Below are 26,840 nucleotides of genomic sequence, written 5' to 3'. Positions count from 1 at the left end.
GTCAGTGGTGTTGAACTGACCTTCAAGTTTGTGCCTGTACTGGCATTTGGCTTCACTGATAGTGTTACAGAGGGCATAACTGGCTTGTTTACGCTCTTCCGTGTTAGAAGAATTAAAAGCGGAGGACCGCGCATTGAGTGCCGCGCGAACCTCGCCGTTAACCCATGGTTTCTGGTTGGGGTATATCCGTATTGTTTTGGTCGGAACAACATCCTCTACGCACTTCCTGATGAAACACGTTAGGCTGTCAGCGTAAACCTAGATGTCGTCATCAGAGGCGGACCGGAACATCTCCCAGTCCGCGTGATCAAAACAGTCTTGTAGCGCAGAGTCTGATTGGTCCGACCAGCACTGGATCATTCTGAGGGTGGGTGCTTCCCGTTTCAGCTTCTGCTTGTAAGCGGGCAAAAGCAGAACGGAAGAGTGGTCCGATTTGCCAAATGGGGGGGGGGAGGGATTTGTAGCCATCCCGGAAAGGAGAGTAACAATGATCTAAAACCCGGTCCCCTCGTGTGTTGAACTTTATGTGTTGGTGGTATTTTGGGCGATTGTTTTGAAGTTGGCTTTGTTAAAGTCCCCGGTAACAATGAACGCAGCCTCAGGGTGCGCGGTTTCCTGCTCACTTATACACCCATACAGTTCCCTGAGTGCCCGGTCTGTGTCGGCTTGTGGGGGGATGTACACAGCAGTGATGATGACCGCTGTGAATTCCCTCGGTAGCCGGAATGGTCGACACAGAAGCATGCTCTCCTGATCTGGAAAGCAGAAAGACTTGATGAAATGTACGTTCCTCTGATCACACCATCATTTGTTGATCATAAAACATACACCACCACCTCTGCTTTTACCGGAGAGGTCTTTCGCTCTGTCCGCTCGGTGCACGGAGAAGTCCGTGATTTCGATGGCCGAGTCTGGAATCTCCGCAGCCAGCCAGGTTTCTGTAAGGCAGATAACACAGCAATCTCTCATCTCTCGTTGGAAAGAGATCCGTGCTCTCAGCTCGCAGAGCTTGTTGTCCAGAGACTGAACATTTGCCAGTAGTATACTGGGTAGCGGGGGTCGATTTGCACGACGTCTTACTCTGATGAGAACGCCAGCTCGTTTTCCTCTTTTCCATCTGCGTTTCCGCAGCCGGGCAGCCCAGACAAAGGGCTCCGCCGGCGTGTTTGTAAGCAGAGGGTCGGCATTAAGGAATTTGAAGTCCGGTTTTCGATGTGAAATTGTAGAACCAATGTCCAAAAGCGTTTGGCTGTCGTAAACAATAAGGCAGACAACATCCAAGACAAAAAAACAAAGAACTGTAAACAAAACAAACAATAAACCGCAGTGTTGTAACGGAGCTCGCAACGCAGCAGCCATACTCGGCGCCATCTTGAGTGCTGTTATTGCCATTGAGAAAGAGATCCATTTGGATTTAAAAACCCATCTTAGGATTCCAAATTCTGCATGATTGTGCGATTGATTAGTTAATCAGGAAAGGAGGATGGATTTTCACTTAAAGTAAATTGGTAAGTGCTTTGTGTATGTTGTATCAACATCAGGAGTTTTCTAAGTGTAAATTAGGCTGCTTGAGCATTCATTGTCGGATCAAGTTTTGAAAAGTAACTGTGTACCCTCATGAAACAAAATTTATTGCAAGCAAATTTTAAATCGCAAATATTATTAGAGAGCATTTTCTTAGTATTAGACCTCCTTTGGTTCTGGCTTTTGTGTGTGGACGTGTTTTTACAATGTCAATTGGTATTATTAGTTTACTGCCACATAATGTATGATAGGCATACGGTGTCTAATTCATTGTGAAACTGTGTTTTCTTAATGGCATGAATCACACTGAAGGCCTAGATTTAAAATGCATGGTCCGCAGCTAGTCTTGATTAATTTAATCCAATAACAGAGTGGTTACTGAGATTAAGAGAGAGGTTTTTAGATGGTCATGTGATCCTAACATGGCCAACCCCATGAGGGGACCCTCTCCATTTAGAATAGTACAGTTTTTATAAGGTTACTGATATGACTAGAGTCCTCATCTCATATGAGTACTCATGATTTTAAACATATATTTCAAAGGTACTATTTATTTCTTTGGGAGTAAAACTTTTTAAGATGAAACAATCACACTGAACTATGTTGATGCAAATTGTGTGAGTTTAATAAGTCAACAAGTAATGTTATCTAGCTGGATGACAGATGAGGATTTGTTGAAATTGCAAAAGTGATCATTTTGACACATCATTTAGATTGGGTTGAAAATAATGAACAAAGCTATAATGTTTCAAACTGTATGTCATGTCATTTTCGAGCATCATTGTCCAACCAATAAAGTACAAAAATATTTAAAACTGAAGTGTGTTATTTCTGCACCTCCAAACAAAATTGCAAATATAAACATTGTTTTCAAACAGCTTTCTGATTACCCCACTCCCTTCTGATGTTGATCGTACCAACAGGTAGTCCTGCCCCAACTAACGCCATTAGTTGAGTCAATGATGTTGTGTGGACATGGACAGGTCACTCAAAACAAACAGTAAGTTTTATAGCATCACAGAGACACTATAGCATTATCAAGAAAATTTACCCACGAATGGCATACTTACAGTTGTCTGCATATTAAATAGAAAAATTTAATTTCTGACACAAAATATCATGTTAAAATAGCCATTGATCAAACTTGTGGTGGAACCATTGAAAATGTACTACCACTAGACAAATTCCTTATTTTTGAGCCCTACGAAAAAGTAGTGTTCAGTTCTCCAGGAGTGATGTTTACTCACTGTGTGGGTTATACTGAACACAGCCTCTGGCCATTAGCAGGTTTCTGGTCCCTTTTCAGTCCAGCAGCTGTCTTGCCTTCACTGCCCTGCTGACGCAAGTGCTCCATCCGGGCTGCCCGCTCCCTATCTCTCCGTTCTGAGAAAGAACGTGTAGAAAAGAGCAAGGAGAATAGGTGGTTTTACACTGAAAATCTTATAAGCATCACCAAAACAGTTATGCTTTCCATGCTGACTTGGGAAGTTAACAAACACATGGTAGCAGTTTGGTTTGATGACTTTAATCTCTATTTCCTGTGGTTGTTTATATAACAGTAAGGACTCTACAAGGATCAATCCGGTCATGTCCTAAAAATATTTCACACCCCAAAATTACATAAAGAAATAAGAAAATATATTTTGCATGGAGAAAATAAAGCCTATTTTAGTTTTTTCATCAAGGTTGTTTTTGCAATGTGACATTATTTCCATGGCCATTAACAGGGTAGGGGAGTGACGGAATACATGTAACGGGATTACATATTTAAAATACAAAATAGTAACTGTATTCCATTACAATTTAAATTATTGGTCATTAGAATAGAGTTACATTCAATAGTATTTTGATTACTGATGAGATTACTTTGCTTTTTATTGTCATTTGTTTCATTTAATATTTAGTCCTTTCAGATGGAAAATATTTATACATATAAATGATGTGATCCAAAGTGCATTTGAACAGCGGTGAAACACTTTCCTATGATGTGTTAGAAATAGAAATTAACCTTGTGTAAATTGTCAGCTTTACGCTAAGCTAAAATGCTATTTCTAGCCATTTTACATTCACATGTTACCAGACATGATCATATTTCTTTATCAAGAAAATTCATGATGGATCATAATTTCTTTTTTTCTAGTAAGACCTCTGATATTAGGGCAAAAATCATATTTTTGATAATCATTTTTGTATTGTTTTTAGGTTTTTCAGAGAATGTATTTTTAACATGTGTATTTTGTCTTACTGTACTGGCAGAGTTTTTACAGTCAAAACAAGTGAAAAAATCTACCAGTGCTGAAGAAGTAATCCAAAGTATTAGATTACATTACTGACCTTGAGTAATCTAACGGAATACATTACAAATTATTTTACAGCACGTATTCTGTAATCTGTAGTGGAAAAAGTTTCAAAAGTAACCCTTCCAACCCTGGCCATTAAGCACATGTTTCCCCCATAATTGTCATTACTGTAATGCAAAGAACAACTAATTTTGCACTTTAATACAGTAAACTTTTACTGGATTTCAATGAACAGAATCAACATTGAGAATAAATAAAAAGTAAAACATTTGTCTTCCGGGAATTTTACAGGAACTTGCGCTTAATTGTCATGAAAATAATGTCACTGCAAAGCAAATGGGTAACACTTTACAATAAGGTTGTATTTATGTTAGTTTACCTCATTAGTTAACAGGAACCACTGCAACAATGAACAATACACGTACAGCATTTAATCATCTTGGTTAATGTTAATTTCTACATATACTAATACATTGTTTACATGAAAAGTTGTATATGTTAACATTAGATAATGCAATATGAACTAACAATGAACATAAGTATTTTTATGAATTAACATTAACCAAGATTAATAAATGCTATAAAAAATGTTGTTCACTGTTAGTTCATGATACAATGTATTTAGAAATGCAAACGAATAGATCTTTATTCTAAAGTGTCCTTAATAGGCTCCATTTTCTTTATGCTAAATACCATTTATTTTTTGTTGTTGTTGTTGTTTTGATTTTGGGGATGAAATATGACCTAGACACGTTCTTGGTTTCTGAAGGCTTCTGAAATTCACCCAGCATGTTGGGAAGCACATAGTTGTTGAAAGACTAATACTCCATATTTGGCCTGTATGTGTGTGTTTTGAGTTGCAACATTAGGGAAATGGCCTAGTCCTCACCCCTCTTCCTCTTGAGCAGTTCTATCATGGCAGCCCGGATCATTTTCCTCTCCTCAAAATCCACAGCCTTATCTAGCTATTACATGCAATAAACAGAGAGACGCACACTTACTCTCCTATATATGGTTAAGACAAACCATGACATGCTCTGTCTATGTCTTTCTGCATTAGTCCCATTAGTAACCACTTACCATATCATTGAGGATTTCTTCATCCTCTATAGCTGCCAGTTGTTGGGTTGTCAGTGGACCCGTGCTGGCCGGTTGCTCTTTGGTACCTGGTTCTTTCTTTCTACTCTCTCCCTCCATCTTTTTGGTGACAGCTGGGACAGGAGGTGAAACAGGAAGTGCTGATAGGAGCCAGGTTAGGAGATGTGTTTATCTCCACGTGTGCGTGGGAACGAGGGAGTATGTTTATGGAAAGAAAAAAACTAGGAAAAGAGAATCTAGCTAATCAGAGCTCAGAGCTATTAGTTGACTCCCAGAGATATTTAAAAGGGGTCATATCATGCTTTTTTATCATGTAATGTTTTCCCTGAGGTACACTTATCCACCTTTTTCCTAAACATGGAAGTGTTCCATGATTTATAACGAAAGCCTGTTTTAAGTGTTTTCACTTTCATCTGCGCATGGTTTAGTGGATAATGTGGTGTTGATGTACTGAAATTGAAATAACTTTACAAAATCATTGTTTTTAATCATCTTTTATGTCAGCACGCCCATTCCAGCGTCATCCCACTGGTAAGTATGACTTTATTTGGTCATTCATGTGCTCAGAACTCATATTGAAATGATATTTCTGACTGCACTTGAAGGCCACGCAAGACAATAGAGAGCTAGTTAGTTGCCATGAAATCCTAAGATAAGAGGAGTTTTCGTTGTACTGGTCAGAGCGTGCATTCATCAAGCCAAATTGCGCATTTGAGCCCCATCTGGACAATCGGGTTTCATTGAAAAAAAATGTTTTGCGTCTTTTAGTAGTTTGAGATTAAATGTTAAGGTGCTTTAAACCACACACCAGACTGTGGCCAAGTTTGAAATGGCAAATTACTCTTACTGCATCTGTCATATCTATGTATGGCCAAAATAGTATGAGTCAATTTTAACTGTGTCCATGTTGGCACTGATAATAAACATGCACTGCTTTAGGATTTATGGCTGTCTTGAACCTTCTGGGTTTCCTATGCAAACACAGAGATCTGATGTATTTGGATACTTATATCACTCTTAAAATGTATGAATGTCAATGCATTTGATCATAAACATCATACTGTATATCAAACCAAGTGGTATTTATTTTAAAGAAATGCTCTAAAAGCATCCTTTTCACAAAATTTACATGTGTGAAGATATACTGTTCAAAATTAAGACAAAGTATTTGGACACTTTCTGGTTGTCAACAGTAGTGGAACATGTCCACATTGAATGTTATGAACTGCACCTGTGGTTACTCTGCTAGGAAACCTGTGTGAACTTGAGTAGAACTGACTTCATACATCCACTGAAAATATTGGACCAGTTGGTCCCCAATTGAAAAATTGTTTTTAAAATGTTTTTGTCCAAATATTTTTTTCTGGCCAGTGTATGTGACCGTGTGTTGGGTACAATGAGTATATGTTAGTTAGAAGTTAGAAGAATGAGTAATGTTTGTGGATCTCATAATAAAGTACTAACAGCTACTAATAATATCTGCTGTGTTTTGGATTTACAGTGGTATGATAGCTGTTATGTAATCATGAATCATTGCGAACACTGACAGATGGAAATTTGGAAAATCAACTAGTTTATAGAGACCTTTGTTAAAAACAACACAAGAAATTTCTCGTAATAAAATGCAGTAAAATAGGAAACAGAGAGTTGATGCTCACCTATTTCACTGTGGATGTCGGTGAAGAACTGGTCCTGTGTCTGAACTGTGGGATATGAGACAGGTTTTAACTCCACTCTGATACTGCTTGAGTTTTAAAGTGAGTTTTTCAAAGCCATCATGAGACCACTCCCACCCTGACCCTCATGACTGTCTTTTGAAGGGACCAGGGGGAAAACAATGAAATAATTGTGGAAAGAGTGTAATGGGACATGAATTAAGTGAAGTGTTTTGGCATTGTTTGTCCTGATTTGTCAGATTGTCAGCTCTGGCGTCCCTACTTAAAGATAACACCATCTCATAATTGTATCTAAACTCTTAAGTTTCACTTAAAGGGATAGTTCAGCCAAAAGTGAAACTTCTGTCATCATTTACTCATCCTTTTGTTGTTTCAACCCTGTTTAAATTTCTTTCTTCCACAGTAACAGAAAAGCTATTTTTGCTTACACTGCTATCTCTCTCTCTCTCTCTCTCTCTCTCTCTCTCTCTCTCTATATATATATATATAATGAAAGTAGATGGCAACTTGTCCCTTACAAAATTCAGTTGCAAAAAGGTTCTGGAAAACTTGCTGCAAATTTGCCACTCATTATTTTCATATGCAAATAAGCTTGCGATACACGATGCAATATATGTTTGCCAGAAGTTTGCAACTCTTCACCAGTAGTGGTAAACTGAAGTGGTAAATAAAAGATTTTTAGTGAATAACAAAATTAGTAGCCTATCAATACAAAAATATATTACTTTTATTCACATACAGAAAAATAAACTAACAAACAAACAAAGTTATAATGATTTTTCCTTAGTTTAAACAACAATTTAAACCTAACAATAAAGTTTAACCCCATACCTAAACCCTAAACCTAATCATGTTTTTTAATGGGAAAATCACTGTTGTGTATCACAGAAGAAAGAAAACTTTCTTGAGATTTGGAACTAGACAAGATGAGACAATGTTGTTTATCATATTTTTCATACTCTTGTAAGATAGCACTCAAGTCATACGGATGCTTCTATGGTGGTTTTTGGAGCATGAAAGCTGTGTTCACCATCCACTTTCATTATATGACAATATGACTTTCATATTGACTCAAGATGGCACCGAGTATGGCTGCTGCGTTGCAAGCTCCGTTACAACACTGCGGTTTATTGTTTGTTTTGTTTACAGTTCTTTGTTTTTTTGTCTTGGATGTTGTCTGCCTTATTGTTTACGACAGCCAAACGCTTTTGGACATTGGTTCTACAATTTCATATCGAAAACCGGACTTCAAATTCCTTAATGCCGACCCGCTGTTTACAAACACGCCGGTGGAGCCCTTTGTCTGGGCTGCCCGCCGCGAAACGCAGAAGGAAAAGAGGAAAACGAGCCGGCGTTCTCATCAGAGTAAGACGTCGTGCAAATCGACCCCTGCTACCCAGTATACTACTGGCAAATGTTCAGTCTCTGGACAACAAGCTCTGCGAGCTGAGAGCGCGGATCTCTTTCCAACGAGAGACGAGAGATTGCTGTGTTATCTGCCTTACAGAAACCTGGCTGGCTGCGGAGATTCCAGACTCGGCCATCGCAATCACGGACTTCTCCGTGCACCGAGCGGACAGAGCGAAAGACCTCTCCGGTAAAAGCAGAGGTGGTGGTGTATGTTTTATGATCAACAAATGATGGTGTGATCAGAGGAACGTACATTTCATCAAGTCTTTCTGCTCTCCTGATCTGGAATATCTCATGCTTCTGTGTCGACCATTCTGGCTACCGAGGGAATTCACATCGGTCATCATCACAGCTGTGTACATCCCCCCACAAGCCGACACAGACCGGGCACTCAGGGAACTGTATGGGTGTATAAGTGAGCAGGAAACCGCGCACCCTGAGGCTGCGTTCATTGTTACCGGGGACTTTAACAAAGCCAACTTCAAAACAATCGCTCCAAAATACCACCAACACATAAAGTTCAACACACGAGGGGACCGGGTTTTAGATCATTGTTACTCTCCTTTCCAGGATGGCTACAAAGCCCTCCCCCGCCCCCCATTTGGCAAATTGGACCACTCTTCCGTTCTGCTTTTGCCCGCTTACAAGCAGAAGCTGAAACGGGAAGCACCCACCCTCAGAACGATCCAGTGCTGGTCGGACCAATCAGACTCTGCGCTACAAGACTGTTTTGATCATGCGGACTGGGAGATGTTCCGGTCCGCCTCTGATGACGACATCTAGGTTTACACTGACAGCGTAACGTGTTTCATCAGGAAGTGCGTAGAGGATGTTGTTCCGACCAAAACAATACGGATATACCCCAACCAGAAACCATGGGTTAACGGCGAGGTTCGCGCGGTCCTCCGCTTTTAATTCTTCTAACACGGAGGAGCGTAAACAAGCCAGTTATGCCCTCCGTAACACTATCAGTGAAGCCAAACGCCAGTACAGGCCCAAACTTGAAGGTCAGTTCAACACCACTGACTCTAGAAGTATGTGGCAGGGAATTAATACCATCACGGACTACAAATGGAATAAAGACTCCGCTGTGAACACCGCTGCATCTCTCCCGGACGAACTTAATACATTTTATGCTCGTTTCGAGGACAACACCACCGCCCTCGCAGAGAGAGCACTCGCGGCTGACGCTACAGAGGTTGATTCACTCTCCGTCTCTGTTGTGGATGTAACACGATCCTTCCGACAGGTGAACATCCGTAAAACTGCGGGTCCAGACGGCATTCCGGGCCGCATCATCAGAGCGTGCGCGAATCAACTGGCTGGTGTTTTTACGGACATTTTCAATCTGTCCCTCTCCCTGTCTGTAGTCCCCACATGCTTCAAAACATAAACCATTGTGCCTGTACCGAAGCAAGCCACAATCACTTGCTTAAATGACTGGCGTCCTGTTGCTCTGACCCCCATCATCAGCAAATGCTTTGAGAGGTTAATCAGAGATTACATCTGCTCTGTTCTGCCCCCCTCTTTGGACCCATTGCAGTTTGCCTACCGCAACAACCACTCCACTGATGATGCCATTGCATCTGCACTACACACTGTTCTCTCCCATCTGGAAAAAGGAACACATATGTGAGAATGCTGTTTGTTGACTACAGCTCAGCATTCAACACCATAGTGCCCTCCAAGCTTGATATGAAACTCCGGGCTCTGGGCTTAAACAGCTCGCTGTGCAGCTGGATCCTGGATTTCCTGTCAGGCAGACGTCAGGTGGTTAGAATGGGCAGCAACATCTCCTCATCACTGACCCTCAACACTGGAGCCCGCAGAGCTGTGTTCTCAGCCCCTACTGTATTCACTGTACACACATGACTGTGTGGCAACACATAGCTCCAATGCCATCATTAAGTTTGCTGACGATACGACGGTGGTAGGTCTGATCACTGACAATGATGAAAGAGCCTACAGAGAGGAGGTGCACACTCTGACACGCTGGTGTCAGGAGCACAACCTCTCCCTCAACGTCAGTAAAACCAAGGAGCTTGTGGTGGATTTCAGGAGGAAAGACGGAGAACACAGCCCCATCACCATCAATGGAGCACCGGTAGAGAGAGTGTCAGCAGTTTTAAGTTCCTCGGTGTCCACATCACTGAAGAACTCACATGGTCCGTCCACACTGAGGCCGTTGTGAAGAAGGCTCACCAGCGCCTCTTCTTCCTGAGACGGCTGAGGAAGTTTGGAATGAACCACCACATCCTCACACGGTTCTACACCAGCACCGTAGAGAGCATCCTGACTGGTACATCACTGCCTGGTACGGCAATAGCACTGCCCACAACGGCAAAGCCCTGCAAAGGGTGGTGCGAACTGCCAGAAACATCATCGGAGGTGAGCTTCCCTCCCTCCAGGACATATACACTAGGCGGTGTGTGAAAAAAGCTCGGAGGATCATCAGAGACTCCAGCCACCCGAGTCATGGGCTGTTCTCACTGCTACCATCAGGCAGGCGGTATCGCAGCATCAGGACCCGCACCAGCCGACTACATGACAGCTTCTTTCCCCAAGCAGTCAGACTGTTGAACACTTAATCTATCACTATCAATAATTAGCACTGCACTTTATTCATCTATAATCTCACACTGGACTGTCAAAATATTCTCCTCAATATACTACTTCATATATATATATATATATATATATATATATATATATATATATATATATATATATATTTCATATACTCCTTACTTATTGTATTGTATATTGTGTATTGTATGTTGTGTGTATTGTTTACTGTACATTGTATATAATTATTGTGTTGTGTAAGTATGTTGTTTATTGTAATTGGTATATGTCTCGTCACTGTCATGACTGCTATGTTGCTCGGAACTGCACACAAGAATTTCACCTACTGTTGCACTTGTGTACATGGTAGTGTGACAATAAAGTGATTTGATTTGATTTGATATGGAAAAGAGCAGTGTGACATTCTTCTTAATTTCTCCTTTTTGTGTTTCATGGAAGAAAGCAACTCATATAGGTTTGGAATGACATGAGGGTGACTTGAAGACAAAATGAGCATTTTTGTATGAACTATCCCTTTAAGTGCCTGATGTATGTGTTATCTGCGTATGTAGACATGTGAAAACCAGGGGAAAGGAAATATTGAGGTACATGGAGATCACACTGCATACTGTGTGTTGATAATGATGACGTAAGCAGGTGGCCTGGCTTTACACTGAACTAAGCACAGAATGTGGGGACAGATGGAGAGCACTGACAAGAATGATGTTGCCTAGCAGCGTCTCTGTGTTTACACAGGTTGGACACATCATCATCGTCTGCAGAAGGAAGGCACAAATAAACACACTTGTCTTCCCTTTTCTCAAAAATTTTACTTGAATGCATATTTTCAATCTCACACCACCATAGTGCGATTGTGCACAAAAACAGTTTAAATGAGTTCAAACGTTTACATTTATGCATTTGGCAGATGCTTTATCCAAAGCGACTTACAGAGCCCTTATTACAGGGACAATCCCCCTGGAGCAACCTGGAGTTATGTACCTTGCTCAAGGACACAATGGTGGTGGCTGTGGGGTTCGAACCAGTGTCCTTCTGATTACCAGATTACCAGTTATGTGCTTAGACCACTACACCACCACCACTCCAAATGAATGTAATGGATGTAATGGAGTGTTTGGCACCATCTAGTGGTAAGGAGAGGGTTATTACAAGCTGGCAGAGCTTGCATGAAATGTGGAAAAATGAGGGTGAGGGAAACATTGAGTGTTTGACTAAGTTGTCATATTAATTATGCAATAGTTGTTATTATAGTGACAGGATCCTAAAACTGCACTTACAATTTAACTTTATATAACATTACAAACGAAAATGAGGTTTGTTGCTTGGTTCAAAACTACCACAATAGTAGGGTGTTGTGGGTAGTTTCTAGGGCATTGCTATGTGGTTGCTATGGTTTTAAGGGGAGTTGCTAGGTGATAGCATAAAACGGTGGCAAAAATGGTGCAGTGATGTTACACGCCAAAGTTGAATACTTAAAGTTTTTTATAGGGGTCTATAAAGTACACATAATTAAGTGGATACCAAGAAAACAATTTACTTCGTTAAAAGTGGCAAGTATCTTGCCAAAAATAGACTTGAGTGAAATAAAATAAAAAGTGTACAATTCACATTAAATTGTACGTATGTATTAAAAAAGAATAGAATGAAATCAAGAGAGAAGAAAATGTGAGATTGTGAGAGAGAGGATGATGTAGCCAATTACATTGTACTTTTAAAAAGGCAGAATAAATAACATTTAAATAAAATATGGGGCAATCCTTCAATGAAATATTGGAATAAAAAACATAGGCCTATTGTTAATTCAAATCTAAATGTTACATTTGAGGAGTCATTTAAATAAAGTAAATCTTAAAAAAAAAAAAGCCCCACTTACCTTTGTTTCAGCCTCAAATAGGCTTAAAGATCAGAAGTTGAGCACATTTAACACTATGCAATTTAAAAAAAACATTATTTTTGTCACTTTCAGCTTTCCACTGATTAACGCACACAGTGCGTAAGTGACCGTTTTATATAGTTGATTCGTCAGGTGTTTTGAAGTTAGCAGGCTGTAAAAAGGCTAAAATAGGTGCTTATGAGAAATAAAGGTTGCTGGATTTGCCTAAACTTGCGAGGTTCATTGGATTGTGTATAAATAAAAGATTTTTGAAAAAGCGCAATTGTCCGGGCTCGTATATATTACCCTTTGTTCTCTGGGTTATATCTAAATATATGGTACTTACTCCATCTGAAGGGACCAAGTCAGCACAATTTCCAATTTTTTACCATGACAGGCATTTTGTCCACACACACACACACACAACTACAGTTGCGAGCGCTCTTCTTTCATGTGCGCAAATATGCACGAGTGCTGAAAATTAGCTGCTAGACAATATGTAGGTGCCGAATTGAGTTATTTTTCATGGGTTGTATTTAAGCAGCTAAATGCTTGAGGGAGGGGAATCCTGTATTGAAGTGGCAAAATGCTCAAGAGGGATCCTCAAAAACATTCAGAGCTTTCCTAAAAACATTTGGGGCTTAAGCCCCAGTACCCCACGCCTAGCGCTGCCCATGGTTGGAACTTCACGCAACCCCCATGAGACTCCGGGTTTGTGTAATATGAAAGAAAATTATCTGCAAAAAGGTAAAGAGTACTTTTCAAGTATAAATACAATTGTAAATTAGTAAAAAGTAAAATAATTCCTATGGAAATGTAATTAAGTAAAACTACAAGTATTTAGTTTAAATTGCACTCGAGTAAAGTACAAATCCCTCAAATAACACTTAAGTATAATAGTATAATTACTCAAGTACATTACACCCCTGCCTACCAAGTACCATATATGCTGCATAACATCTTTTTTGTGCTCCATGTAAGAAATAAAGTCATGAGGGTGAGTAAATGATGACACATAGTTTTGGGTCAACTGTCCCTTTAAGTATTACATAATGTGTGATAACAGAGGACACGAGACAAAGTGTTTTTGAATCGGTATATTTGTCCATAATTGTAAAATACATTATTATAATAAAATAAGCATTTACATCTGATGTTTTGCTGACATTATAAACCATATATACACAAGAGCCGTACAATTATGCAAATCTTCTGTGCAATTTTGCGCTGCAACCCATAAGACATATCAAAACCGTCAGTAACATTAAATGTCTCTCTGTTAACAGATCTCAGAATTAAAACCATTTCTCAACTCACTGTTAAACGTAAACACACTTCATCACAGGATTAAGCAAGAACATCTGAGGTATTTAAGTGACATACCCTCACCTCATCTTTGAAGGTGATGAGTATTTAGAATTAGAGACCGCAATCGTTGCTTTCATTGTGTTTGTAATAAACAGTAAGATAACCACTGTGCTTGTGATAAAGGACTGAAACAAACATAATGTAAATATGTAGTAATAGACCAATATCATGTCACCCAGGCTGACTAATCAGATGAAAACCAATGCATAGAAGTGCTTGCTCCCCCTTGTGTCAGTTCCGAAATCTACCGACCTTTTCAATGGATAATGCACATTTTCTGTTTATAACTAAACGGCTTATATATCGACCATTGACTACTCTGATCTCTAGATATCGGCCATTGGAAAACCCATATCGGATGACCACTAATGGACATCTTGTATAATGCTTTTTCCATTATTATGCTGTTCACTAGAAATGATATGTGTGAAAACATTGAAATGCGAATAGACAGTTGAGACCTTCTAATAAATAAAGCATGAAAGGCTGGTGCTTGTAAAATCAGAGCCCCTCAGGTAGGCACACTTAAGTTTAGAATAGGTTCCATAAGACTGACTACACTTTTGTTATCCGGTATTATACATTCACATCCATAAGGAAGTTGGATAACATCCTGCTGCAAACCAAATTCCAGTTAGCCATTTTAAAGTACCCACAAATGGAAGGAAAATACCAACTTATTCATACTAGTCATCTTTATGAGAACAAGTATCTAAAATATATTGAACACTGCTAACGAATTCCCATCAAGTTATGAAACCAGCAAAATTCCTATAATATATATATAGCTTTTTATATCCAATGCACTTCAAAAAGCATGTTTGCATTCTATCAAACAGATGGCAAAAAACTTGTTGAGGGAATGACCTTCCTTTGTACCTTGGTCTATAACCTCTGTTAGATTTCCTACAACAGCATCAAAGATACACAATTCAGAATGGAGGGAAAATAATACTGTCCAGCAGGCGTCAGATGAAAAACAAAACAATAAATAAAGAAACCAATGAGAAAGGATGAGCACCCACTTACAGGAGACGAGTGAGACCAAGGAGACTATTTAGTGAGATCTTTAAAGAGGACAATGTGAGCAAGAATAACATTTTGAGTCCTCCAAAGAGATCATAGTGTGCTAAAGATGTAGGAGACTCCTTAGAGAGACCAATTAATAATTATCTGCACTGGGAATTATATAAGAAAGACCATTATAAACCTGTCTGCCTCTGGTGGGATATGGTTATATTCATAACATGATATAAGAAACTGCCAATGTGATGATTAATCTGGATGAATCACACGTGAATATCATGAAGCCTGTCAAAAACATGTCCAGGTCATATGTCACCTAAAAATTAAAAGGCAATTTTTTTTATTATTTGCTAAAAATAAATACAAAAAGAAGTACATAAATAAATAAAAGTGTGTTTGCAATGTGACATCACAATTAAGCTCCTCATTCCTCTTCTAATTCTCAGTAACATAATGCAAAAACAATTATCATTCTCAGTACTGTAATGCAGCATACATTATTGAAAATGAGGGGGTGTGATTTGGAGTGAATCTCTTCCGAAAGTCTCAGAAAATCTAATCAAATGACGTATTATTCAAATTGTAAGGTATCTATGTTTTATGGTAGTATTTCATTACATTAACGAGAAAAATACATTTTTAATTTTGGGGTGAAACATGGCCCAGACATTTGTCTGTTTCAGAAAATATTTCATAAACCTTTTTACAATGCAAAGAGGTTTAAAACCACATATCTGAGAAATAAATATGCCTTTGTATCAAAGACAAATACACCAGCACTGAATTGAGGATCGACTGGTCTCACTCATCTCCATTATGTAAACGTAACCTAGACAAAACATGGTAGTGCTGTAACGAACACAGGATCCTTGTTCAAACAAACATGGCATCCTACAGAAAGCTGCCTTAAAAATGCCCTCCCATAACATCAAATCAAGGCTACTGTGTAACAGTACCTAAAAATATATTATTCCAAAGTATTTTTTAATTTGTGGCCATCTTTTGTATTCAAAACATGCATTAAGTCCAGTAACAGCTACGATGTCTGTTTTAAGGGGGCCCAGAGTGATTAAAGCCGTTGTTTTTCACAGTGCAGTACATGCAGTCAGTGTGGTGACAGCAGGATACTGTAGATCTTCTTTGTGCTCATGCAGGAGTTTTTAATGCGCTAAAACTATATGTTGGCAAAAGAGGCAATAAAACCCTAAAAAACTGTCACATTCATAAACAAAAAAGGCATCTGTCTCCTTTGCACGTAACGTGAAAATGACAGACATACTGTCATTTTCATAGCTTTGTGGATTGGTGGCTCTCCATTGGAGGGATGACTGAAATTAAATACATTGGCACAGTGAAGAGGTACTGAGAAAACCAAACCTCCAATAACATAATTGTCTCTATCTTAACCAGCTAGCACCTCTCTGGCTTAATTTGAATGAGACTTCCTCAAAGGACTTGCTGCTCAGTCTTCCTGTGCAAGATCCATGCTTGGTTCCAAAACATAGTGAGCTACCTAAGTAGTCAGCATTTTAGGGCATCATAGGTCCACTCATGTCATAATATCATGATTATGCTGCCTTCTAAGATACAATTTTTTGACCAAAATGTACAGACTAGAGTATATTTTGCTAGATTTGTAGCGATCAATATAGGCAGAAACTCACTCCTCATGTTAAGTGCAAAGGAGACTTGACTCACAATTGATTTCACTAATGTTTGCTGTTAGCATGTTGCTAAGCTAACAATGCAATATTCTAATAATCATAAAAATACATAACACACACATATATTCGGTACAATAGGCCAGTTTTAAATAGAATTGAACTCTTTTCTTTACCAATGCTCATACCTAAATACCAATATTATAAGTGATGAATAAATTAAAAGTATATTTACATTCAACATTTTTATCTCCAAATTCTGACTTTGAATTAAAAAATATATATATTTTTTTCTTATTAATATGACTTAGTATCTCATAATTATGATTACCAAAGCAACACTTTTCTCAATGTGGTGGATTGTTATTTCCACAATAATGCACATTTACTGTTTTGTGTCAAATAATTTTCCAGACAATTTTGTGGACATCTTATTTATCGACCATTGACTAATCTGACTGCTAGATACTGGTATCTGTCTTTTAAAAAATGCATATTGGTCAACCACTAATCAACATCTTGTATTATGCGTTGTTCGCTTAGCAACATGTTAATGTCAAACTCTATTGAAAAGCAAGAGAAATATTGAAAATAAATATAATTTTAATTAATTCAATATTTGATGTCTAGGTATGAGTTTTGGTAAAAATAATGCAAATCTATTTTACCCAATATTTGTGTGTGTTATGTATTTTATAATTATTAGAATAATAACGCTGTTAGCTTAGCAACATGCTTAAGGCAAACTCTACTGAAATCAATTGTGCATAGAGTCTCCTGCACTTAATGTGATGAGCGATATTTGGATGACACACAGAGTTGTTGCATTCATAGAATGCTCCAAATTGGTCACTAATGAGGTCCCATCTCAGTTAAGATGCTGACTTATGGGGCTTTTCCACTGCACGGTACAGCTCGACTCTGCACGCTTTTTGGGGGTTTTCCACTGTGAATAGGAGCTAGTACTTTTTATAGAACCACCTCGGTCGAGGTTCCAAGCGAGCAGATACTAAATGTGACGTCAAAACCCTGCAGATCACTGATTGGTCAGAGAGAATCGTCACTACCTGTGTCACTGGATTTGCAACACAGGACATCAGCCCGCTAGCTTTAAAGTTAGCAACGAGGTGCAGACGTTCCTCTCGTTAGTGATGAAAACAAAAAGTCTTTCAGGAAGTGTCTCAGCTGTTGGCCACACATGGCTACCACCAGACCAACAGTGTAGGGAAAAGTAAAAAAAACTTACAAGTGACTACAGAACCATCAAAGACCACAACCAACAGAGTGGTTCGAACAGAAGAAAATGGAAGTGGTTCAACCAAATAGACCGGCAAGCAATGGGCGGGAGAGTGCCCTGGACTCAGTCACAGCATTGTTGGAGTCCATGATGGAAGATGGTACGTTTTGTTACTTTAACTCTATATTCTACTTGAAAGCTTCACTTTATTTAGTTGACCAGCTACTGGAAAGCTTGCTTCTAAAACAACCAGGCCAATTTAACTGTTACACATGTGTAAAATCACCATGCAACAACTGCTTTATGCAGCACAATGAGCTAGTAGCTAACAGCTAGCGGTCTTGTTATTGTTACGGTCAGTAATGTTTGTGTCACGTTTAAGATGATGTCACGGCAGTAGAGGCCGCGCAACTATGCCGATCAGCCTATAATTCCACCCATGTTGAGGCGGCACTAAACTGCAGTGGAAAAGCAAGCTCAGAAAAGTAAAATGAGCAGAGTTCAACCGTAACGTGCAGTGGAAAAGTGCCATTCGAAGGTAACTATCTATGTAGGCCGTAGACAACAAGGCAGCTTCCTTGGTTTTGGAACACATCCCCAAAATCCATCTATTTTGAGGGTCTTCAGTCTGTTTTCTCATGGGTCTGATTATCTGTCCTCTCAATAGGTTCTTGAGCTGGTTCTGCAGATAATTGTAGAGATGGTTCTGAATCAGGTTCTGTAGTTGATTCTGAAGTTGGCGTTGATATGCTTGAGTCAGTCTCCTTGGCACATACCCCTTCCTCTCTCTGATCACTGGCTTCGGACGGTGCCTGGGCTCGACGTGCATCAAGGTAAGCAACAATGTACTCTGAGTTCTGGTAGAAGATCATTCCAGAGAGAGTTAGGACAGCTCCAGCACAGCTGAGAGCTGATAGTTCACACCCAAACAACAGCTGGGAGAGCAGCAGGTTGCCCACCACGTTCAGATTGCCCAGGATGTGCAATGTGACAGCGGAAGTAAGGGTGATGACACAGCAGCTGGCCAGGTTGTAAAGCACTGAGCCCAGGCAACTGAGCAGAATGAAACCCCAGAGGTGGTGGTCATACTGGAAAGGAGACTGGAGCGCTGCCAAGTTCTCTAGAGCCAGCGCGGCTATGGCCAGGATGCAGAAACTGGGGATGGACATCAGGTACAGTAGGAAGACAGAGTTGATCTTCTCCTCCTGGAGCAAGATGCCTAAAAATAACACACATAATTCAGCTAGAGCAATTCACAAGGAGCTCCACATAAACCAACTCAAAAGACTCATGCACTCAACGGTCGTGGCTTGCTATATGTAGCGGAAGGAGTGGAGTTTGTAATTAATGGTGAATGTGGTAACTAGCAAAACTATTTTGAAGGGAGCACATTACAAATGTAAGTTGAATGCTTTATCATCATTCAATGCTGTGTGGATATATACATTACTTGAGAAGTGTTGGCCTGAGTTTAGCTAACATGCTAAAGCTGCAGTTTAGCAGGTCAGACAGTTATTAATTTATTCAATTCAACAGAATCGTTGCCACCTTCAGGTATAAGCACATAATGTTACGCTTTCTCTCATACAAAGCATTATTTACCATCCTTTCTTTCAAAACACTGAAAACACTAGTAAGTTCATTGTACTCATTTGATAGAGTAAACTCGTTCCCTTAATTCCATTGAGTAATGGGGTCTCCCAAAACTTGAGTATTTAAGTTAAATTAACTTGGTTTTCAAGTAGAGTGAACATAACTATTTAATTTGAGTTAACTACATGCAAGTAGACTAAACTCATTTGAATTTAAATATTGTTGTTTCTATTGTTGTACATTTCTTTTTCTTTTTGGTGTCTGTCAGAACAAGCTCTTCTGGCATTATGGTTCATTTGTATGATTTAATGGACATAAACATACTTGGCTGACAATGACAAACTTTATGTGTGGTATGAGCAATATTACTGTCCTCAATTAAAAACAATTTGGTCATGAAGTTCGTCACTCTGACGTAATTGTTTCCATTAACTAATGGGTTCTAAAGCAACACTTTTTGTCTATAACATTTCAGCGACATTACACTCACCCATATAATGTATTTTGGGCACAGCATTTAATAATGTGTATTAAAAATCTTTGATGCTTGTCCAGTCTCAAAGCCCACGGCACATGCCTGGTATGAACAGAGATATGAAGTCATAAAAAGGCAAAATGCAATTAAAAATAGACAAACAGGTTCTCCCAGTATATTAAATTGTGTAGACAGTCCAGTCTCACTCTTTAGATGTTCTCAGAGCAAGACACCTACATGATTATTCTAGGGAGGAGGATACTTAGCTTGATACTTAAGTGACTGTGAGATCATCTGCTTCTTGGGAAATGAGGTTAGAACAACAACAACAACCTTGGCAACGGCAGTAGGCCATCATGAGCAAGTCTCTGGAACAGAATATACTATCGACTGTTGGCAGACAGGGCGTTTTCCTCTCTTACTCATAGTTAGACTAGGAAGTTCCAGCAAGGAGGGAAATAATGACCAAGAACTTGAAGCAACCGCTATGAAAGACAAAAATAGTCTTAGGTGTCAGGAACATTTATTACAGAGAGAATATTTCCATGGTGGCTTTTTTGAATTAGGTAAAACATACAGCTTTAAATACCTTTCCATACTTAACAATTCAAGCACACATATTACTGTTAAACTAAGCATAAAACTGATGTGTAGCGCATTGGAAAAGCTCTATATTTATTGCTCTACAGTAGGGCTGAACGATTTGGAAAAAAAATCTAATTGTGATTATTTTGAAGGGGAAAAAAGCGATTGCGATTTGAACTATGATTTGATTATTAACACATATATATATATATTAGTAAGCATTTTTTTCTTCTGACAAAAATTAAGTCATGGGCAAATTTACTCTTCAACCGATAGAGAACCAGACTTGTCCACTTTGTGGTTCACTACAATTGTTTGGAACTCTATAAATTATTATTAAGAAAATATTATGGAAATATATGTCTTCTTCTAATAATAATAATAATACTATTATAAAACCGTAGCATATTTATGTACTAATTTAATGTACTAATTTACATTTGCATGTACCATTACTATGCGGTCCAGTCAAACCTTTAAAGGTGTTCACCTGAAGATTAAAATCTCTCATCATTTACTCACCCTCATGCCACCCCAGATGTGTATGACTTTCTTTCTTCTGCAGAACACAAACAAAGATTTTCAAAAGAATTTTTCAGCTCTGTTGGTCCATACAATGCAAGTGAATGGTGATCAGAACTATGAACTTAGATTACTTTTATGCTGCATTTATGTGCTTTTTGGAGCTTCAAAGTTCTAATCACCATTCACTTGCATTGCATGGACCTACAGAGCTGAAATGTTCTTCTAAAAATCTTCATTTGTTTTCAACAGAAGAAAGATGACACATCTGAGAGGGCATAAGTGTGAGTCAATTATGCGAGAATTACATTTTTGGGTGAAATATTGTTTTTAAACCTAACGCAATCTATATAGTTTAACCAAAGACACATCAATGTAACTTTTGGAGAACCTGTGAATAATTTGTAAAACCGGTTCAATGATACAAACCGATTCGCCAGAATGAATGGGACCTCCCAACGCCGTTACTCACTTTGTTGAATGGTTTTTGCACCTCGTAACATCGTGGCGGCGAACACAAAAAGGCAGCCCGTCTGGTCGAACTGGACCTCACCCATTATGCCGAACGATGCCCCGAGACAGATGGGCATCATCGCGGTGTACTTCAGGAAATGGTGTTGCTTTCCGAGGATCAGCGTGGAAATTGCCAGAGTAAATAACGGCGTTGTGGTGTAGATCATCTGCGCGAATGAAAGCTGGACGTAATTGAGTCCCACGTTTCCAAACGCTATACTGGCACAGAATGTCAAACTCAACAGGAATACTTTGCATTTGGCGCTTGTGGTCAAATCCTGTTCACCGATCCCTTTTAGCTGGATAACCCTCCATTTGATGAGTCCGTAGTCAACCACAATTGCTGTCAGCATGTGAAGGGCTGACAGAAGCAGCGGGTATCTGAAATTGTACACGGCAAATATCCATTTGTTCAGGCATGATATAGTGGTGCCCGTCACCAGCCACACGGAGACAGCGAACATGAGGTGCAGCATTTCTGGCGCTCGCCGCCTCCTCCTCCCGGTGTCCTGTGTCTCCTGGCACTTGATGGAGGGGCCATCGGTGCTGATCATGTTCGTTTCATCTTCGCACCTAAGGGGAAGACACATCTTAAGTTCGTAACGTAAATACAGAATTCATCTCCGCATAACAAAATTGCGAATAGCAGCAATGAACGTTGAAGCTACTCTTGCCTACGTTTAGTATCGTTATGATAACAGTTTCCGTTCACTCTCTGTTGAAATAACTGTAACTATTTCTGGAGTAGCGGGTGGACCCTGCCCATGGCAACAGTGTGTTTTGCCAGGAAGCAGACAGAAACAAAATTCCGCCTTGCCAACACGTGTTGGGTCTGTCTTTGTGATGCAAGGCACTGACTGGAATAGCTGAGCCGTGGGAGGGGCCGTTCACGTCGAAAACGCTGTAGACAGTTGCGCCATCTTTGATTTTTTTTAACGGTAATGAGGCTGTGAGGTATAGACTTAACATCTCTTCAATGGCGCGAACGGTGTAAAGCTGTATAAAGCTCCTAAATCACATCGCGATTTGCCACAACTCACGTTGTCTGGAGTTTTTTGTCTACTGAATGTTCTTAGACAGATATTTTTCAATGTTTTCTCCGAGGAAAATAGCTATAAACGCAGCACAACTACGCGGGTGTCTCGTGAGGCACGTTTTTAAAACTTGACACTCTTTTTAACCTGACACAGCAAAACATCCAACAGCACTAGTATCCAAAAGCTGGAGGGTTAAAATAAATACATGTAACATCTAATGAACAATATGTAAAATACATATATAAATAAAAAAAACAATGAGAAATTGTAATAAATTATAAATATCAAATACAAATATTGAAATAATCACAACAAACAAGTGTTTTGTTAGCTTGTTTTGTTTTCAGCTGCTTAATTTCGTTAAAGGGACAGTTCAGCCCAAAATCTAAATTCTCTGATCATTTACTCAACCTCATGCCATCCAAGATGTGTATGATTTTCTTCTGCTGAACACAAAGATTTTTAGACAAATGATTCAGCTCTGTAGGTCCATACAATGAAAGTGAATGGTGATCAGAACTTTGACGCACCAAAAAGAACATAAAGGCAACATAAAAATAACCCATACAACTTCAGTGGTTAAATCCATGTCTTCAGAAGCAATATGATAAGTGTGGGTGATAAATATCAATAATTAAGTTTTTTTTTGCAGTTAACAATATTAACAATGATCAAATCAATGAAACTTATTTAACACCTAAATTTGTACGCAGAACTTTGAAAACATTCTGACATTAGCCTACTTCTTAACTGATATTTATCTTTTATTTGGCTTTTAATAATTCAATATTTTTTTTCCATTAAAGGTCATTAGATTGGAGCATATTTAGAGCAAAATCTCATAGCTTCACCTAATTCATGGGGGTCCAGGATTTAAAGCACTTGTTTAATTCTCCTTTGTTGCCCTTATAAAAAATGTACCACATTTCTTGCATAGTGTCCAGAGTTTAACTGTGGTATTATACAGGTAAAACCATGCTTCTCATTACCAAATGTAATTATGGTTTCTAAAAAACAAACTTTGGAATTTGTAATGAAAAACAATATAGAGTCTAAACAACAACTGCCAAAAAAGTGACTTATATTGCCCTAATATACAATATTTAATATAATCATAGTCAGGGTTGGGAAGGTTATTTTTAAATGTAATCCATTACAAATACTGATAACTTAGTAAAATGTACTCAGTAAAGTAATCAAGTTACCTCAAAATTAATGTAATCAGATTACCTTTAGTTTTAGTTGCCTCAATATCGCATATGTGAATAAAGTCAAGAGAGAAGCGATATGTTCTTGAAGACTTTTAATCATGCCTTCAAACCAAGTAACGTAGCTATTATCATATATAAGAAAAAATTATATTCTTCTATTACTTCTATTCCTGCTACCGTGAAAACAATAGGAAGTTGGTCGGATGGCAAAATTAGGAAACACTTATGACTACTTTTAGCTATCCTAGCTAACATGATTCTTGTGTGGGTCTTATCTTTAAATACTTCTTTAAATTATATGTTGGGTCCTTGGAAAATCACTGCATCTTCACAACTGGAAGCTAGCCTCTAAATCGCACTGAACTGTAATGTTGATTCACTTCTCCCATTGAAGAAACTTTTATTATCATATTTCTCCAGTGGCCTTTGCAATGAAACAGCCCTTAATGGTTTGACCTCTTTTGCCTCAAGTGCGCAGTGTTGATATGAGACTGGTGTTATTTGCACATGTGACAGTAAGTGGCATCAGATTCACGAGAGAGAACCAGAAGAGATCTCGAGCGTGCATCTGATCATATCTGTATTCTGTACTAAAGCGGTCTTTATCGTTTTATGTCAGGAAGATCTTTTTTGTTGTTATAAAATAAATAATTGTAATCCTGCTAGTAATCCCAATTTTCACAAAAATGTAACTTTAATCTGAATACGGCTTTTTACGTAACTGTAGTGGATTACAGTTACACAATTTTGATATCCTGATTATTTATGTCGTTACAAGTATTCCGTTACACCCCAAGCCTGATCATAATAATACATTTATTATAAATACAATAGTTCTTTCAAAACATCATAGTTTCTACAGTGTTACTAACTGCAATACAAAAATAATGGTGATGTGTGGATTGAAAAGAATGTAATTACCATTGTGAATGACACAATGTTTCTTATTTACCTCATTACTGCTGTTTAGAATGTCGGGGATGTTTAATCTGGTTTCAAAGAGCTTTGCATGGAGCCTTTAAAGTCTGCATATAATTAAAATGTACCCTATTTACTTTGTTAGCGAACATTACTAGTCTTGTGGTGAAAAATCTATCTGTGCAAATTAATCCACAGAAAAAAAAAGTTTGTCTTCGTAATCTTCAATCAAAATCTTAAAATTACCACTGGACTGCACAGTGCTAGCGCAGAGCACTGCAGGTTTGTCAGCGCTGCATGGGTGGCATAACCACTGGAGTCCTTGGCTTAATTTTATGCTGCCTTTATATGCTTTTTGGACATTCAAAGTTCGGGCCACTATTCACATGCATTGAATGGATGTACAGAGCTGAAATATTCTTCTAAAAATCCTCATTCGTGTTCTGCAGAAGAAAGTCATACACATCTGGGATGGCATGAAGGTGAGTAAATGATGAGAATTTTCATTTTTGGTTAACTATTCCTTTCACAAATGCCATAAAATGTGGTTTGTGACAGGATAATTTACACTTAAGTATGTGAAACTTGGCCCAAAGTAATAAAAGATAAATAATAAAAGTGTTTTTCACTTTCTTTACATGTATTATCAAAACCAAACAGTACATTTTTCAAACATAATGAAAATTGAGAGTACAAATGACCTATTACTACATAAGTCAACAATTTCGTCAAAATAATTTTGCAAAATGACAGTGCCAAATTTAATGTAGGCCTACAACATTCTAGTCTTGCATCTTTCAAAAGTTGCACATTGTTACTTTATGTAACTAAAAACTATGCATTAAAACAAATCAGCGAAAATTTAGCGCATGTTTACATAGGAAGACAATTGAAAAATACGTGTTCGGTGTCGTGTTCGGTGTGAACGGGCCCTTACGAGCCTGGTGGTGCGCCAGGAATAGTAACCCGGTCGACCAATCAGAAACCGGTTCGTGTTGCGCTGCCTGCTTTTGATTGGTCGTCCCCAGTTTATTCAAAACACTGTACTCCGAAGGTACGGCGTAACAAAAATGATAAACAAATTCGTGGCTTACATTTTGTTTAACAGTCAGGATTGTGAGTCGCTTAATGTATTAGTTGCACACGTCCCTGCTGTCGTTGGCTTTTAGATTGACAACACAGCAAATGGTGGCTCTGTCCATAAAGGAGGCTTATATCATCAGTGATCCCGTGATGGGGCGCCTGAAATTGCAACGGCTATCCAGTCCTGACAAATTCACCAGTGACGATGTAGTTTAAACCGAAAAGCTGTGTCAACAAGACTCAAAAGTCAGCTTCATTGTCATATGAGGATCAGCTCCGCAACGATGTACTTGACAAACGGCTGTTTTTAAGTGACGATAAAGCGAATGTCGGGTTACGTCAACGATACACTTGCCTTGATCTATTTACGTCCAGTGGGTCATGGAAGAAACGTTCCTTATAATGCTCATAAATAGCACAAACATGACCCACCACCGGCTGTTTAGCGGACTGCTCGTGGAAATAAACCGGTCACGTCGAGCTCACGCACAGGACAATACCCACAAAAACACCAGCACTGCTTCTAAACTCTCAGTATGATCACAGATAGGTCCATTTGACCTTACCTTGTCTGTGCACTGTTAAACTGCGTTTAATTATGTCCTCCGCGCAGAAGCCATCGGGTCCTTTCGGTGAACTGCCAGTTGTTGCCAGATCAGCTGTTCAACTGCAATACGTCACCGTGAGCAGTCTCTTTTCATCTGTCAGTGCTGCTGCTGGCATGTTGACAATCGCAGTTTTGTTATGACAGCAGACTTAACAAAACAACAGTCATTCTTTGAGTATCTCAAAGAATGACTAGAAGAAAATTGCAGTTATCAAGCACATTTGATTAGGCTAGCCTACAGATTGATATTATATCGAATAGATTCAATATATGCAATTGCACAAGGTTGGCAATGTTAGGTCATTAATAATGTCTTTACCGACAAATTTCATAGTTTGTCGTTGGTCACCAATCAAAAGTAGGCACGTATTTGGATTCATTTTAAGACTAATGACTAAGATTACTTGTATTGCCCTGTGAACATGAGACAACCTTTTCCTTCTGGATGTTTTGAATAAAAGTCTAACAAGCCCTTTGTTTTTAAAGCATTTCAAATTAAGAGTACATCTATGCATTCACTTCAATTTTTAACATGTT

At 38.8% G+C, this 26,840-nt stretch overlaps 2 protein-coding genes across 3 annotated transcripts in view; both read right to left on the bottom strand.

The window, feature by feature from the left end:
• LOC127636017 (inositol polyphosphate 5-phosphatase K-like) overlaps nt 1–6,623 on the bottom strand; it is a 50,566-nt gene extending 43,943 nt beyond the window's left edge. Inside the window, exon 1 of the mRNA XM_052116374.1 lies at nt 6,581–6,623. The gene's annotated coding sequence lies outside the window, so the exon portion shown is untranslated. The remainder of the gene's footprint in view (nt 1–6,580) is intronic.
• Nucleotides 6,624–13,566: 6,943 nt separating this feature from the next.
• Nucleotides 13,567–26,446, bottom strand: LOC127636206 (solute carrier family 35 member E4-like). Of its 2 annotated transcripts, XM_052116636.1 has the most exons (3): nt 26,263–26,446; nt 21,407–22,020; nt 13,567–18,978 (listed from the first exon to the last, which is right to left on the bottom strand). In XM_052116636.1, exons 2-3 carry the CDS (start codon nt 21,999–22,001, stop codon nt 18,383–18,385), a joined length of 1,191 nt encoding a protein of 396 aa, XP_051972596.1. In that variant the 5' UTR covers nt 22,002–22,020; nt 26,263–26,446; the 3' UTR covers nt 13,567–18,382. The 2 variants fall into 2 exon arrangements, with proteins under 2 accessions (XP_051972596.1, XP_051972595.1); XM_052116635.1 differs by lacking the exon at nt 26,263–26,446 and having other exon boundaries at nt 21,407–22,148.
• Nucleotides 26,447–26,840: the final 394 nt, after the last annotated feature.

Source organism: Xyrauchen texanus, chromosome 43 (assembly GCF_025860055.1).
Source record: "Xyrauchen texanus isolate HMW12.3.18 chromosome 43, RBS_HiC_50CHRs, whole genome shotgun sequence".
Lineage (NCBI taxonomy): Eukaryota > Metazoa > Chordata > Actinopteri > Cypriniformes > Catostomidae > Xyrauchen > Xyrauchen texanus.
The sequence above is the reverse complement of the archived record's forward strand: the minus strand, read 5'-3'. Positions and strand labels throughout refer to the sequence as shown.